This window comes from Zingiber officinale, chromosome 6B, assembly GCF_018446385.1.
Source record: "Zingiber officinale cultivar Zhangliang chromosome 6B, Zo_v1.1, whole genome shotgun sequence".
Classification (NCBI taxonomy): Eukaryota; Viridiplantae; Streptophyta; class Magnoliopsida; order Zingiberales; family Zingiberaceae; genus Zingiber; species Zingiber officinale.
The window spans coordinates 114,712,321-114,727,689 of NC_055996.1; the positions used below are offsets into that span (position 1 = coordinate 114,712,321).

The following is a 15,369-nucleotide window of genomic DNA, read 5'->3' on the forward strand; positions in this document are numbered from 1 at the left end:
GCCCAAGCAGCCCGAAAAAAAGAAACTCCAACCGAGCGGGCTCCTCTTGCCGAGCGGAAGCAGCATGCTGCTCACCCACCCAGAGGACCAAGAGCCGAAGCAATCCGCTCCCCCCATGCCAGGTCCCAAGTGCAAGAGGTAGCTGCCGCCCGGCCTAAGCCAAAGAAGAAATGGACCCCGATGTTCTGCTCCTTCCACCGGACGGATACGCACAACACAAGAGATTGTCGAAGTCTTCCCTTGATTGCTCAACCCGTTCCTCGGAATGGTGGTCGACGATCTCCCTCATCCGATAGGCGACAGAGAACCCATGAAGCCAATCGGACTCAAATTGACAGGCGAAAACAACAGACTCCCGATCGGCATCGCTCTCCAAGGCGTGAGAATCGCCGAATGTCTAGAGAACGGTCTCGACCGTCCGCTCGGGAAGAAGAAAATAGAAGTAACACTTCCCGAGGCGAGATCAACATCATTGCTGGTGGGCCGACCGGAGGTGACTCTAACCGAGCAAGAAAGGCGAGCGTCCGACAGCTCCAGATCCATGCGGTCGGCTGCAGCCAGGAACGGGCGAGCGGACCCGAAATTAGTTTCGGACCCAGGGACTTGGAAGGAATTGAAGTCCCCCATGACGACGCCCTTCTCATCAAAGCAGTAATAGCCAACTACACTATTCACCGCGTTTTTATTGACACAGGGAGCTAGGTCAATATCATATTCAAGAAAGCATTCGATCAACTACAAATTGATCGAGTCGAGCTGCTGCCCATGACAACCCTCCTTTACGGGTTTACGGGCAATGAAGTTCAGCCGGTCGGACAGATCCGTCTGGCCATATCTCTGGGAGAGGAGCCGCTCAGAAGGACGCGCACAGCAAACTTCGTCGTGGTGAACTCTCTGTCGGCATACAACGTCATATTGGGGCGACCAGCTCTCAGTGAATTCCGAGCGGCCGTCTCCACCTTCCACCAGAAGATCAAGTTCCCCGTGGATGACAAAGTGAGAGAAGTACGGGGAGATCAACTGGCCGCTCGGCGATGCTACATCGAGATGGTCCGAGCAGAAGCCAATTCCGCTCGGAAGACGCCCCGGATCGAGGTAAATGCCATCACTGAAAAGCCTCCCTCTTTAGTTTACGAAGAAAAAGAGGAAGTGCAGATACACACGACCCGATCGGAGGCCACGACCTTCATCGCGTCCGATCTGGAGGCGAATCAGAAAGAGGAGGTGATCCAATGTCTCCGAAGAAACCATGATGTCTTCGTCTGATCGACACATGAACTGCCCGGAATTTCACCAAGTATAGCACAGCATGAGCTCCACGTCCGACCGGACGCTCGGCCCGTAAAGCAAAGAAAAAGGGACTTCAGCGCCGAGCAGAATGTCATCATCCGGGCGGAAGTTGAGAAGCTTCTGGATGCCGGCCATATACGCGAGGTGCAGTTTCCGAGCTGGTTGGCTAACGTAGTATTAGTCTCCAAGCCAGGCAACAAGTGGAGAGTGTGCATAGATTTTCGGGATCTCAACAAAGCTTGCCCGAAAGATTTTTATCCTCTGCCCCGGATAGATCAGTTGGTGGACTCTACGGCTGGCTGCTAATTAATATGTATGCTTGACGCTTACCAAGGCTATCATCAAGTGCCGCTCGCTCGGGAAGATCAAGAAAAAGTTAGCTTCGTTACAGCCGACGGCACCTATTGCTATAAGGTGATGCCGTTCGGATTGAAGAACGCGGGAGCCACGTATCAACGCTTGATGAACAAAGTGTTCAGAGAGCAAATCGGGCGGAATCTAGAAGTATACGTGGACGACATTCTCATCAAATCCGTCCGAGCGGCCGACCTCTTGGAAGACATGAAGGAGACTTTCCGAACATTGAGGAGGTATGGCGTTAAACTAAATCCCCAGAAGTGTCTATTCGGAGCAAAAGGAGGACGCTTCCTAGGTTACATAGTGACCGAGCGGGGTATTGAAGCAAATCCCAGAAAGGTGAAAGCTCTACAAGACATGCCGCCTCCAAGAAATCTGAGGGAAGTGCAGCGTTTGACCGGTCGGATAACTGCCCTGTCTAGGTTTATCTCTAAAACCGCCGACCGGAGCCTGCCTTTCTTCAAAATCTTGCGCAAAGCCACCAAGTTTCAATGGGACAAAGAATGCGATCGGGCGTTCGAAAATCTGAAGACATATTTGAATTCTCTTCCGGTACTAACCAAGCCAGCTGCGGGTGAGCCACTTTGTATCTACTTATCTTCTACTGAACAATCCGTCGGCTCAGCATTAGTAAGGCCGAGCGGAGAAGAGCCAGTGTATTTTCTGAGCCATATTTTAAAAGATGTTGAAGCTCGCTACACCGGGCTCGAGAAACTTGCTTTCGCTTTGGTCCTCGCCGCTCGGCGCTTCCGTCCTTATTTCTTGGCTCATACTATCATCGTCCGGACGAATAGCCCGTTGGGAAGAGTGCTATTGAATCCCGAAGCGTCCGGACGGCTCATCAAATGGACAACCGAGTTGAGCGAGTTCGACATTCAATACCAGCCCCGGTCGGCGATAAAAGCGCAGTCCTTGGCGGATTTCGTCACCGAGGTACAAAGACCAGAGCCCGAAGCCATGTGGAAGGTATTTGTAGACGGATCCTCCACTCGGCTCGGGAGCGGTATTGGTATCTTATTGCTGTCTCCCCAAGAAGAGAAGATGCACTTATCCGTCAGGCTGGATTATAGAGCTACGAATAATGAGGCAGAATATGAAGCCCTTATAGCTGGCTTACAGGCCGCCTGACATGTAGGGGCCGGACGGGTAACGCTCCATTCAGACTCCCAACTGGCCGCTCAGCAGCTCACAGGTACTTTTGAAATCAACAACGCTCGACTCAAGTTTTACGCTCAAGCCTTCGAAAAACTTAGAGCCGACTTCAGAGAAGTTATTATCCAGAAGATACCCCGAGCGGAGAACTAAGCGGCTGATGAGTTAGCCAAACTTGCAAGCTCAATAACGCCGATCGCCATCCAACAGCCAATTGAACAAGTATCTTTGGTGGTGCACGTTGACTGGATGGAGGGTCGCACGTTGCCGAGCAACTGGAGGACACCCATCACGGAGTTTTTGCGCTTGGGCGCCACCCCGTCCGACCGGAATGAAGCCGAGCTGTTAAGGAGGAGAGCCGGTCGGTTCACACTCATTGGTGATCAGCTCTATAAGAAGGCTTTCTCTCGCTCGCTGTTGAAATGCGTGAGCTCAGAAGACTCGGCTTACATCCTCCAAGAAGTGCATCAAGGATCGTGTGGTGGGCATCCGGGCGGACGATCACTAGCTAAGAAGATCCTGCTGGCCGGATACTTTTGGCCAACCTTACAAGCAGACGCCGCTCGGACCGTGTCGACGTGCCTATCCTACCAGAAGTATCACAATGTCTCCCACCGACCGGCGGAGGAAATGAAGGCGTCAACGGTCTCATGTCCGTTTAATCAGTGGGGAATGGATATTGTGGGTCCATTCCCTATGGCGACCGGGCAGCGAAAATTTTTACTTGTGGCAGTTGATTATTTTTCCATGTGGGTGGAGGCCGAGTCGCTAGCCAAGATTATCGAGCAGATGGTCAAGAAGTTCATCTGGCAGAACATCATCTGTCGGTTCGGCATCCCTCGTCGACTTATTTCCGACAACGGGCGGCAGTTCACAGGAAAAGTGCTCGAAGATTGGTGCAAAAGCTTCGGCATTGAGCAACACTTCACATCTGTAGCATATTCCCAAAGCAACGGTCAAGCCGAAGTAGCCAATCGGGAAATTCTTCGTATTCTGCGCGCTCGGCTCGACCATTTGGGAGGAAGTTGGGTGGATGAAGTGTCGGGCGTCCTATGGGCCATCCGAACGACTCCAAAGGAAGGAACGGGCGTCACGCCTTTTCATCTGGTATATGGCGGCGAAGCGGTGATTCCCGTCGAAGTCGGTGTCGAATCCGTCCAGATCCGGAGTTACGATGAAGGCAACGCCGAGCGGAGGAACATGGAGCTGGATTTGGTTGATGAAGAGAGAGCCAAGGCGTCCGTCCGGCTGATGGCGTACCGTCAACGGATGAAGCAAAACTACAACAGACGCGTAATCCCCAGATCGTTCCAGGTCGGTGACCTTGTCTGGAAGAAAGTCAAGCCGGTCGGCGACGTCGGCAAGCTGGAAGCTCCCTGGGCGGGCCCCTTCAAGGTTATCAAAAAGCTCCGCTCGGGCGCTTACTATTTGGAGGATGAAGACGGACGGCAACTGGATCGGCCATGGAGTGCAAATCATCTCCAGCCTTATCGTGCCGGATGAAAGGTGCACTGGTGTAACTCATTTGTATGTATATTCTAGTCACCCATGTCCTTGTAATACAGGAAGCAGAAATGAATTAAAAGGACGGCTAGTGTGTTTGCCGAGCGGCTGTGTTAAGGATTAGCCCAAGGCCGTCGAGCTCCGACGTTAAAAATCGAGAGACGAGCCGGCGTCTATAAACCTTCCGAGCGGAAGACCGTCGAGCTCCGACGTTAAATATCGAGAGACGAGCCGGCATCTATAAACCTTCCGAGCGGAAGACCGTCGAGCTCCGACGTTAAATATCGAGAGACGAGCCGGCGTCTATAAACCTTCCGAGCGGAAGACCGTCGAGCTCCGACGTTAAATATCGAGAGACGAGCCGGCGTCTATAAACCTTCCGAGCGGAAGATCGTCGAGCTCCGACGTTAAATATCGAGAGACGAGCCGGCGTCTATAAACCTTCCGAGCGGAAGACCGTCGAGCTCCGACGTTAAATATCGAGAGACGAGCCGGCGTCTATAAACCTTCCGAGAGGAAGACCGTCGAGCTCCGACGTTAAATATCGAGAGACGAGCCGACGTCTATAAACTCGCCGAGCGAAATATGCCAATTAAAAGAATGTAACTACCCCAGAAATTCGCCTCCAATAGTGTTAGATCATCTCTACGTTCCGCTCGGCCCAGCACCTAAAGGTACTCGACCGACGTCAAAGCGGAATATTTAGAAATATTACGTATTAAGCCGAGCGGAAGGGCAACGCCAAATACTTGGTAACCTTTCGAATACCCGAGAGGTGATAATAGGCAAGCGGGCAACATACATATTCACTAGCAAAAAGACAGTACGTGAAAGAAAAGCATTGCATTAAGATTAAAACTTTAGGCCGAGCGGCCTAAGTACAAAAAAAGATCCATTTTTGGCCGAGCGGCCTAATTACATATAGAGACAGTCTACTCAATGTAGTCATAAAGGTCCTTGGGGATACTTTCCAAGAGCACCACTTGATCGCCGGCCGGAAAAGTAGTGGACTCCGGAAGAAGACCCTTAGACTTCAGATAAGTGGTGGTGGCGGTCATGGCCAAGTCGAAGGCTGTGTACATCCGCTCGCAAATTTTCTCTGAGAATTCAGGCGAGAGGATGTAGCTCTGCCTTAAGGCAGCGATTCGACTCGGCTCGGCATCTTGATATTCTTTGAAAGCTGCCTGGGAGCTAGTAAGGGCCTCATTCAGATTTTGAAGCTTGTCCCCGTCGGCCGAGCGGCCCGCCTTCTCCCTGTCGAGCTGCTCCATCAGCTCCTTTACCTTCAGCTCCAGGCCTCGAGCCTCCACGTTCTTTTTCTCCAGATCGGAGATGGCCGTATTTTTCCGAGTGGTGGCCAGGGTTAATTTTGTGTCAAGCGACTTGACTTGTCGCTCGGACTCGGCCAGGGCATGAGCCTGATCGGCCGCCTTCCTCTGCTCGGCCGCCAGCAGATCCTGAGTCTTCTTCAGCTCCTTCTGCAGCTCGGAGTAAGACGGACCTTGAGAGCCGGACGGACCGCACGCCGCCTTCAGTTGCCTTAACTCCTCATCCACCAGGGCTAAACGATTGGAGACTGCAATCTCCTCCACCCATCTCTGGCAAAAGAAAATTAGAGTTATTAGTGGCCAATCGGAAACAATGTGTACAAAACTTTGAAGAAAGCGGACTTACCCCCGTGGCCTCCTGCATGTGGATATTGGCCAAGTTCCGAAGGGGGATCAGCGCAACGCGCGCCCGAGCGTCGGCCCACATCTCAGCTAGGGGCCCCTTCAAGGTGATGGTATGCTTGGGCACGGTCGGGCGGTCGGCCTCTGGCAACAGCTCTTCAGTCGGGAGATGAAGAGAGACTCGCACAGTGCGGCCATGGCCGGGGGTCGTCCGACCGGCGGTCGGAAGGGGATCAGATGCCGGCGCAGAAAACTGAGAATGAATGGTTGAGCGCTGGACTGAGTGACGAGCGGGCGGAAGGGTGCTAACCGGAGTAGCCTCAATTGGAACAGCCGGCTCGTCCCATTCGGAAGGCGTCCGGTCGGACGAAATGGCTTCGACCTCTGGCGCCTTGCCCCGAGCAGTCGTAGTGACCCGCTCGGATGGTTGGACCGCGGAGGTAGCCGACCGCAGGGGAGTCTCCACTCGGCGTCTCTTTGGTAGAGGTTGCTCCTCCTCCCGAGCGGAACCTTCCTCGGGGACAGTTGGTTCCCCAGTGGGGGTGGCTCCGCTGGCCACGTTTTGTTGAGAAGCTGGAGCGGCCGACTCAGCCTGAGTCCCGCTTTCCCCTTCATGGGATCCGACCGGCTGGATACCCAGCATTTCCATTTCTTTGGCCGCCGCGTCTTCGAGCGCCGCCGCCTTTCTCTTCAGAATGCCGGCCATTACCGACTCCATGACGATGTCCGCTGCAAAGGAAAGGATAGAAATCAGTTAGCAATCAAAATAAAGGACCAAGTAAAATGCTTACCAAAGCCGCTCGGAAGGGGAGTCCGCATTGGACTCAGGCCGAAGATGTACATCACTCCTTCGTGAAGAAGCTTATTGATGTCAAGCCGCAGACCGGCTAGCATATTTGCCACATAGAGGTAGTCCGGTCGAGTCTTGAATTTCTTCAGCTCGGGAGTAGGGGGTAAGCCGACCTGCCACTTGGTCGGGAAGTTGGCCTGATCGGGCATACGGATGTAGAAAAAATAATCCTTCCAATGTTTATTGGAAGTGGGTAGTTTGTTGAAGAAGACTAAGCCGGGCCGAGCTTGGAACATGAAGGTGCCCTGCTCGGCTTGCTTGGGGTAATAGAAATAAAAGAAGACCTCCGGTCGGAGGGGGATGTTGTGAATCTTGAACAAAACAACAACACCGCAGAGAAGACGAAAGGTGTTGGGTACTAGACTGCCGAGCGGCACACCGAAAAAATTACAAACATCTATGATGAAAGGATGTACAGGGAAACGCATACCGGCGGTAAACTGGTCGCGGAAGACACAGAAGGCTCCGCGCGGTGTGGCTGGGCGGAAGGACCAGCTAAAAGAAGTTGAAAATCTTCGAGGATTTCAAAATTATCGGTTAGAATGTCAAAGTCACGTTGATCAAATCGTGATTGCATGGTGGTGTACCAAGGACTAAGGGATTGGTCTTCGGGATGGGAAGAGCTAGCCATGGGCCGATCGGAAGGAATCAAAAAGGCAAAAACGCAGGAGAAAAACAACAGCAAGAGAAAAGAGGTTTCAAGGATTGAAACTGGGGAGAGAAATACGGAGTAAACACCGGAAGCAAGAAAGAAAAGGTATAGAGCCTTACTGCGAGGAAAAAGGGTCAAGGAAGAGGCGCCGGAGAGCGTCGGAAAGCAGGAATAGAATCGCTGGAGCACCGAAACACCAAAGGTTGAAATCGCGAAAGCAAGTGAGGGGAATGGGAGAGAGCGAAGATTTTATATGGCGGGGGCCGGGCGGCCTCCGCCGTTGGATCCAGGTCACGGGAGTCAAAGTGCACATCGCGCCGTCCATTTCGAACCGCCTCGATCCCATCAAAGCCCCACGCCGCCTCCACCGTACGATGACGACAGTGCGCCACGTGGCATTCAGCCATTCGAGGCATTTAATGAGCGCTTGCTCAGCCTTAATGTCGAGGATTGGCGCAGGTTACGAGGAGATCCGAGGAAGGTTGTGGATTGACTGACCTTACGGCCGTCCCTGCGGAAAGCCGAGCGGAGCAGGAGGGCCTGAAGGTGCCGACCGACTAGGCTAGTAGTCCAGTCAGTCGGACTAATCGCCTCCTTCGACTAGACTTGAAGGGGAGGCAAGTGATCCGATTGTAAGAACAGGGGCCCCCTGTCCGGTGGGGTCAACGCCACGTGTAAGTCAAAGTGGCAGGTGGCAGGTGGCCGGGCGGCGAGGGGAGGGTTCGACCGGCCGGGCGGCCAGCCAGTATTTAGTGGATGGTCAAAGGCACCCTGACGAAAGTCAGGGTTCCGACGCTCAATGGACAATATCATAGAGCTGAGCGGATAGCTTGGTCGAACACATGAGGTAGCATACTGCTAAGTCTCCACAAAGCACACCATCGAGAATCTTCCCGGACCGTTATATGTATGTGCCTGATCGGGTGTAAGGCGGAGGCGAGCCGGCCGGACGCTCGGAGGCAGGCCGGCCGGAAGCTAGTTCGGGAGCCAAGGGGAAAAGGATAAATGACATCTTTTCCTGACAGCGGGTATGTTCCACATGTAGGCCATACTTCAAATCTTATGACAGGGGGTTCCGCTGTCCCATCGAGGACATGCTTGGACTGTAGCAGTATGGGTCAGGTAAGCTCACTGACAAGCCCTTACTGGGGTATGGGCCGCAGACACGTGTACACCTCGGTAGGTGTACACTCGCTTCTTCGCTGCCCTATATAAAGGCCCTCATCCTTCGCCGGAGGTACGCGTTCTAATATTAGGAGAGCGACTTTTTCACTGCTTGCTTGCCTGACTTGAGCGTCGGAGGGTCGTCGCCGGGAACCCCTTCCCGGCCCGACTTCTGTGCAGGTCCGCCGGAGCGCCGTCCGACCGGCCGAGGATCTACGTCAGCTGCCAGGAGAGCGCCACGTGCCCAGCGTCCGTTGGTTCAGCGATTCGGACATGATCATATATATATATATATATCACTATTAATAATATAATATTATCATTATTAAATCAAGGAGAATATGGTAAAATATCATGTTAGATTATATACTAAAACCTCCAAATAAACAAGATTTTACTGAATTATTTAAATTAAACCAAACAACCAATGATTATGTTTCATTCCCTATAACCTTGGTTATGTGATTACTTGATAATCACATAACTAAGGTTATGTGTCATAACTTGAACCAAACGCGCTCTTAAAGTGTTTTTGATACATTTTCTTAAACGAGCCCGTAAATCTCTGTGATTTGATAGACTGGAAGTTTCTAAAGGACGATTTACATCCGAGATATTCTCTATCTTTTTCGGCACAAACTTCCAAAAGAGTACGCTATGATAGGTATCTGGGTCTCGCTGTAGGCCGACCGACCGCCACTTAACCGGGAGATCGCCAGCTCGACCTTACAGAATACAGTCAATAACTCGGTCTTCACTTAGTCCTTCATTATACCGAGGAGGCACAATATGTCCGATCGGCCCTTAGGTCTGATCGGATAGGACGGTGAGTCGATTAAATTAGTACTTAGTTTCAAATCTCGTCTACAAATTGCGAAAGACGACTACTTGGGAGGTCCGGTCAACTCTACACGTTCGATCAGCGATGCGAGGTCTGTTCTGCCAACCTAACTTGGTCAGTAGTTTCATGTCCTTTTAATTATGTGACTTTGACTATTTGACTTTAACTTCTACGTCAACTAATCCTCTCTACTTTGATCTACTTTTAAGGATTAATCTTTATCATTGTATCATAAGATAGAACTACGTATGATAAATTTTTCTCCGGAATTTCATATAATGGGAACTAATTTTTTTTATTTTATTCGTATGTTTATTTGTTTCCTCGATTATTTTTTGTCTGTGAGTTTGTTTGTTTCCTCACCATTGTGGTCCAAGAAAGTACAATAAATCGAAATGTTCCGCAATTAATCTCCATGAATGGGTCGAACATTTTCTTGCCAATACCTTGGCAGCAGGGAGGGGACGGTGCTCCAGCTCCAAAGCCAATTAGGGGCTCAAGTTGCACCACGAAAGGCGCACCATCACTTCGTTTTCCTATCAGAGTTGCTTTTTTCCACGCACTGCTCTGCGGGCCAAATCAAATGGCTCCTTCTGCTTGGACATGTTGTTGGTTCGTGGGCGGTAGGGCCGGGGCACGGCCACCTCTCGCCTGCCACTATGCGCATGTGAATCAATGGGAACGAGCGCACAGCAGGCAGCGATACGGTAAGGTGTCAGACATGGCGTTGTGTGCCAAACATGGCGCACAGCTCACTAATCTCATCCAATTCCACCACTGCCAAACATTTCATTAAGAGAGGGAAGAAGGGAGTGCCTCTGTGTCTATAGAATTGTTTTAGATCACTGACACAGGGAGAAGGACACGGAGATAAGATAGATAGAGAGGCGCAGAGGTCGATCAAAGAAATAGGAGCTGTGATACGAAGTAATGGCGGCCGCCTCATCGTGTCCTTCGTTCCTCTTCTTCCTCTTGTTATCTACAGCTCTGTTCGTCTCCGGCGAGGCTACTTCTCTCCTGCCGTTGGCTAACCTCGCTGCCCTTACCTTTGAGGAAGGCTACACGCAGCTCTTCGGAGACTCCAATCTCATGCTTCACGGCGACGGCAGGACCGTCCATCTTTCCCTTGACGAGAGAACAGGTACTGCGTCCCTCTGCCTTTTTCTTCCAACTCCTTTATTTGTCCGTGAAGAAACAGATTCAAAATGATGTCATCCTTGAACTTGGTTTAGGAGCTGGATTTGCATCGCAAGACCTCTATTTGCATGGGTTCTTCAGCGCCTCCATCAAGCTTCCCTCCGACTACGCTGCCGGAGTTGTCGTCGCCTTCTATGTACGTTTCTTTCTCCACAATTTAATTCTAAAATAAAAAACAGAAACAAAATCCATTCGTCTGGTCTTTTTCGTGTAGACTGCCCTGTTTGAAAGCAATTTTGGCTCCCTTGTAGACTCGAGGATTTTCGTTGTAATTTGCCTTCTGTCCTTTGGCTTGCAACTATTCTAACTTGATCTTAAGGTCTCTAACGTACTGTTCGTGAACGCAGCTGTCAAATGGAGATTTATTCGAGAAGACACATGATGAAGTAGACTTTGAGTTCTTGGGGAACATAAGAGGGAGGGAATGGAGAGTGCAGACCAACGTTTATGGGAACGGGAGCACTGCCGTCGGAAGGGAAGAGAGATATGGCCTCTGGTTCGATCCTACAGAGGACTTCCACCAGTACTCAATCCTTTGGAGCCACCAGAGGATTATGTAAGGCTAAATCTATCTACAACAAACATTATATCTGTTCTCATTCTGATGATTTTTCTATCAGTCAGTGAAACTACTGCTGCATCTCTAAACTTTGGTGCTTCACTCGATACAATTCACATTTGGACAGATTTTACGTCGACAACATCGCAATTAGAGAGGTGGTGAGGACTGAAGCCATGGGCGGGGAATTCCCTTCAAAGCCCATGTCCCTATATGCCACAATATGGGATGGCTCAACCTGGGCTACTTTAGGGGGGCGGTACAAGGTCAACTACAAATACGCCCCATACGTAGCCAAATTTGCAGACCTCGTGCTCCATGGCTGCTCTGTCAACCCTATGGATCATAGAACGGTTAGCCAGGGATCTGATGCTGGAGCTTGTGATTCCATAAGATTGTCAACTGCTGATGAAAGAACTGCAATGGCGAAGTTCCGGAGGAAACACATGACCTACTCCTACTGCCATGATCGCGTCCGCTACCGATCACCACCAGATGAGTGTGGCATTGGCCCTGAAGCGAAGAATTTCCTTCCATCTGGTGAATCAAAACTCGGTAAGCGACATGGTCGCAGTTCCTTGGGAGCAGTCCTTTGAACCGCGGCAGGTACTTTGGCAGGATTCTTTTTGGTGTAACATGTGATTGGGTGCTGTATAGCAAATTTATTTGCAGTGTTGGTTAGATTAACATTGTTTAGACGGCATGCATATTTGTATCACCTGGTTTTGCTGTTCGAGCCTGTTTTGTGGGTCTATTTTGCTCATGAGTGTGTCCTTATCTCCCTCATCCGCTGGTGTTACTGATGTTATTATTATTATTTTAATCAGGTATCAGTTTACATTGATTAATTCAGAGCGAGGTGCTCCAACGTTATTAATTATTCAAATGCTTATGCATGTTTTGAGTGGTTTGCGGGTTTTGCTGTTGTGACTGCTAATGATCTTAATGCCCATTGTTAGTCTGGAAGGGGCCATTATGAAACTACCTAATGTGCTGGTTGGTCTAGCACAGGTCATTATGAACCTACCTAATGTTGAAGCACTTGAAGGCTGATAGGTTACTGGGATGGTCTGAAAGCAAAGCATGATGCATTAGAAACCTAGGAATTCATGGAAGCTAAGAATTTTTGGAATAGAATGCTCTCGGACAGCTGAATGATTCAATTGTGTCTAATGTTTACTGAAACAATTCCGAGCATCTTCCTCCAATATGATTCCGTTTACTAAAAAGTGTTACTAAAAGATATTAGAATAGGAAAGATATTAGCATAGAGATGGGTAAAATATCGGTTAAAACTGAATTTGAAAATTTAATTAGGAAGTTTATTTATTTATTAAAACAAATATCAATTTATGCAGTCTAGTTTTGATTTAAAATTCATAAATGGGTTAATCAAATTTCTACGCAAGTTGAATGAGTCAACTATTCAGGGACTGATGATGCAATCAATCGAATCAATTAATTTGATTTTCAACTAAATTAATTAATTTTATATTTATTTGATTTTGATGATAAAATTTAGTCAGTTCAATTTCTCAAAAAAAAAATTGATTTAATCATTTTGATTTGTTGGATTTGGTAGTTCAATTTTGAACTTATGGCTCACCCCTAATTAAAACGGTTTAAATAATGAATCGTGTTTGTGCTCTAATTTCAAACTAGTTAATTGATCTGATTAAAGTTGAAAATATTTTAATGTTAGGGCCAATATACCAGTACAATCTTTAGGTAAAAAAACGTTTTTTATATAAATATTTTACAACTTTTAAAACTTACTAAATCAATCTAATAATTCGAGACAGTACAATTTTTTTAAAACTTTTTAATTAGTTGATATAGTAAAACTTTTAAAATTTATCAACTTTTAACAAGTTAATAAGTCTTAAAGATTGTGTTAGATTTAAGAATAATTTTAGAACTTGCAATGTATTTATGTTTGTTCTTTGTTATTTGAAATTATATATATATACACTAGTGTGATCATGCACACATTGCGTGTGTAATATAATAATATATAAATTATTTTGGTCTTTAAAAATCCGAATTATTTGAATTTTCTAGTATAGTGACGCTAAAGAATCCCAATAAATCCCAGCAACAAACTAATGTAACGGGCTTCCCTATGAAAAAAATTATTTTAATTTAATATTATACTTGTATTAGTAAAAAAAACTAAGAAAAGTATATTTTTTAATATGGTCGGCCTAAAATATTTATATAAGCTTCTTTGATCATAGTGTTGTCAATTTTAAGATATGGGACTAAAGAGAACTATATTTTTTTTATATAAAACAACCAGAGAAAATTAATGATGAGAAAAATTCATAATAATACGTTATAGCTAAGTCTCAAATTCTAGATCACTGATTGTTTCGTTTGTGGAATTACTAATAAACCTTGAAATTATTTTTAGTATAAATAGAAAAAAGGACATTAACGTAAATGCATTTTAGGCTTCACCAAAGTTAGCTAATAAAGGGGGGAGATTTTTAATAAAATAGTAAGCTGGTATGAGTCTAAGTTGAATCCGGTCCGAGATGTTGGAGGTGAGCAAATCGTCTTTTTACCACATAAGTTAAACCCGTCCTTAAAAACTGTGTTTGGAGCCGTGTTGAATTGACGTTGACCTTGACCTAAGCCAGTCCAGCATACCTTAGTCTAAAATTGGATTATGATAGGTATCGTAAATTGTGTTGTTTCGCACGAGGTAGAAATAGGGATGAACAATCAATTAATAATTCAATTAATCAAAACTGAATAAACTATTTTTTTTACCTAATTGATCAACCGAATTTTTGTAAAATATCAATTAAATCAGTCGAAAATCAAAATAACTAAACTTCGGTTAATTCAAAACTCGGGAGAGAATGTGAGTCACTAATTATAAAATTAAGGAATTTAAATTTTTTATTTTCAGACATAATCATCATCGATTTAATAGAATTCAAATTTTTAAAATTAAGACTGAAACTATTGAGAAGCGAATCTTCCTTGCAAGATCAAAAGTGAACACTAACCAAGCCACGATGCAAGATTGTGGCACAGGTCGAGAGTTTGGCGCAAGTTGGTTTTACGAAGAGGAGTGGAAGATAGAGAGAGAGAGCGACATAAGTCAATCTCCAAACTCTAGGTTTCCCCTCCTAGTATATGAAGAAGAAAACTACCTAGTCTAGCATTTAGAATTAGGGATCCCTTTTTTCATTACCTTTATGAGTGTTTATATAACTGTCAAGAGAGTATCTTCACGTCAGCTCCTGCAGAGCGTGCTCCTCTATCTTTCTCGTATGAGCCAGCAAAGGGGATCTGATTCGACTGCCGTTAGTTGCCTTGCCATTCACTAGGCGCCATGTGTTTAGATGGAAATATCTAGGCTACCAAATATGATAATCTTCTAACTGCCTCTTCATTTATCCGGCAACCTGTGTTATAGAATATTTGCAAAGAAATGATTCTCAATGATGGGGTGATTGTGTGGCCTCTTTTCCCATATACTACTCTTGCAGCTTTGATAGACCACGTAGAGTGGGGGTCTGATATGAAAATGAGAGAATGAGAAATTGAAATTAGTATTGAGTGACCTTGAGAGTAGATGATATTGGTGACTAAGGTTGAGCCATAGATAATATCGACGACTGAGACGGAGGCGGGTATGTGGTGTTGGGATCTAAGACTAAGTTAGAGTGGATGTCAGCGACTTGGACTGAGGCTGAGACACATGTGATACTAGGATTTGATGCTAAGTCAGAGTGAATGTTGGGTTTTAGGTGGAGTTGGAGTTGATCCTGAGATAGAGATGAAGATGGAGTCGAATTTAGTCTTGAGACGGAGATGGAGACAATGTCGGTATAAGTCGCTGAGATTGAGATGGAGACAAAGTCAATGTCAATTGTTGAGACAAATGAATTTGGAATTAGAGTCCGTTGCTGAGACTAAGTCAGGAGGTGAATTTGGAGCTAAGACTTGTACTTAATCAATCTTGAAATTTTGGGATAAAGGTATTGAGTTGTTTCAATAACACATGAGTCTTATCCGAGCATAGATTCATTTTTTCGGATCGTGTTTGATCCAACTTAAGTTTGACTAGAAGATCAACATGACTTTTCACATGACACATGAGAGCTACATAAAACTGCT

General features: G+C 47.0%; 1 protein-coding gene across 1 annotated transcript; it reads left to right on the top strand.

Moving 5' to 3' along the window:
* Positions 1–10,180: 10,180 nt before the first annotated feature.
* LOC121989058 (probable xyloglucan endotransglucosylase/hydrolase protein 28) lies at positions 10,181–12,087 on the top strand. The gene is made up of 4 exons (XM_042542873.1): positions 10,181–10,620; positions 10,712–10,812; positions 11,024–11,232; positions 11,363–12,087. Exons 1-4 carry the CDS (start codon positions 10,410–10,412, stop codon positions 11,829–11,831), a joined length of 990 nt encoding a protein of 329 aa, XP_042398807.1. The 5' UTR covers positions 10,181–10,409; the 3' UTR covers positions 11,832–12,087.
* The last annotated feature ends 3,282 nt before the right edge of the window (positions 12,088–15,369 follow it).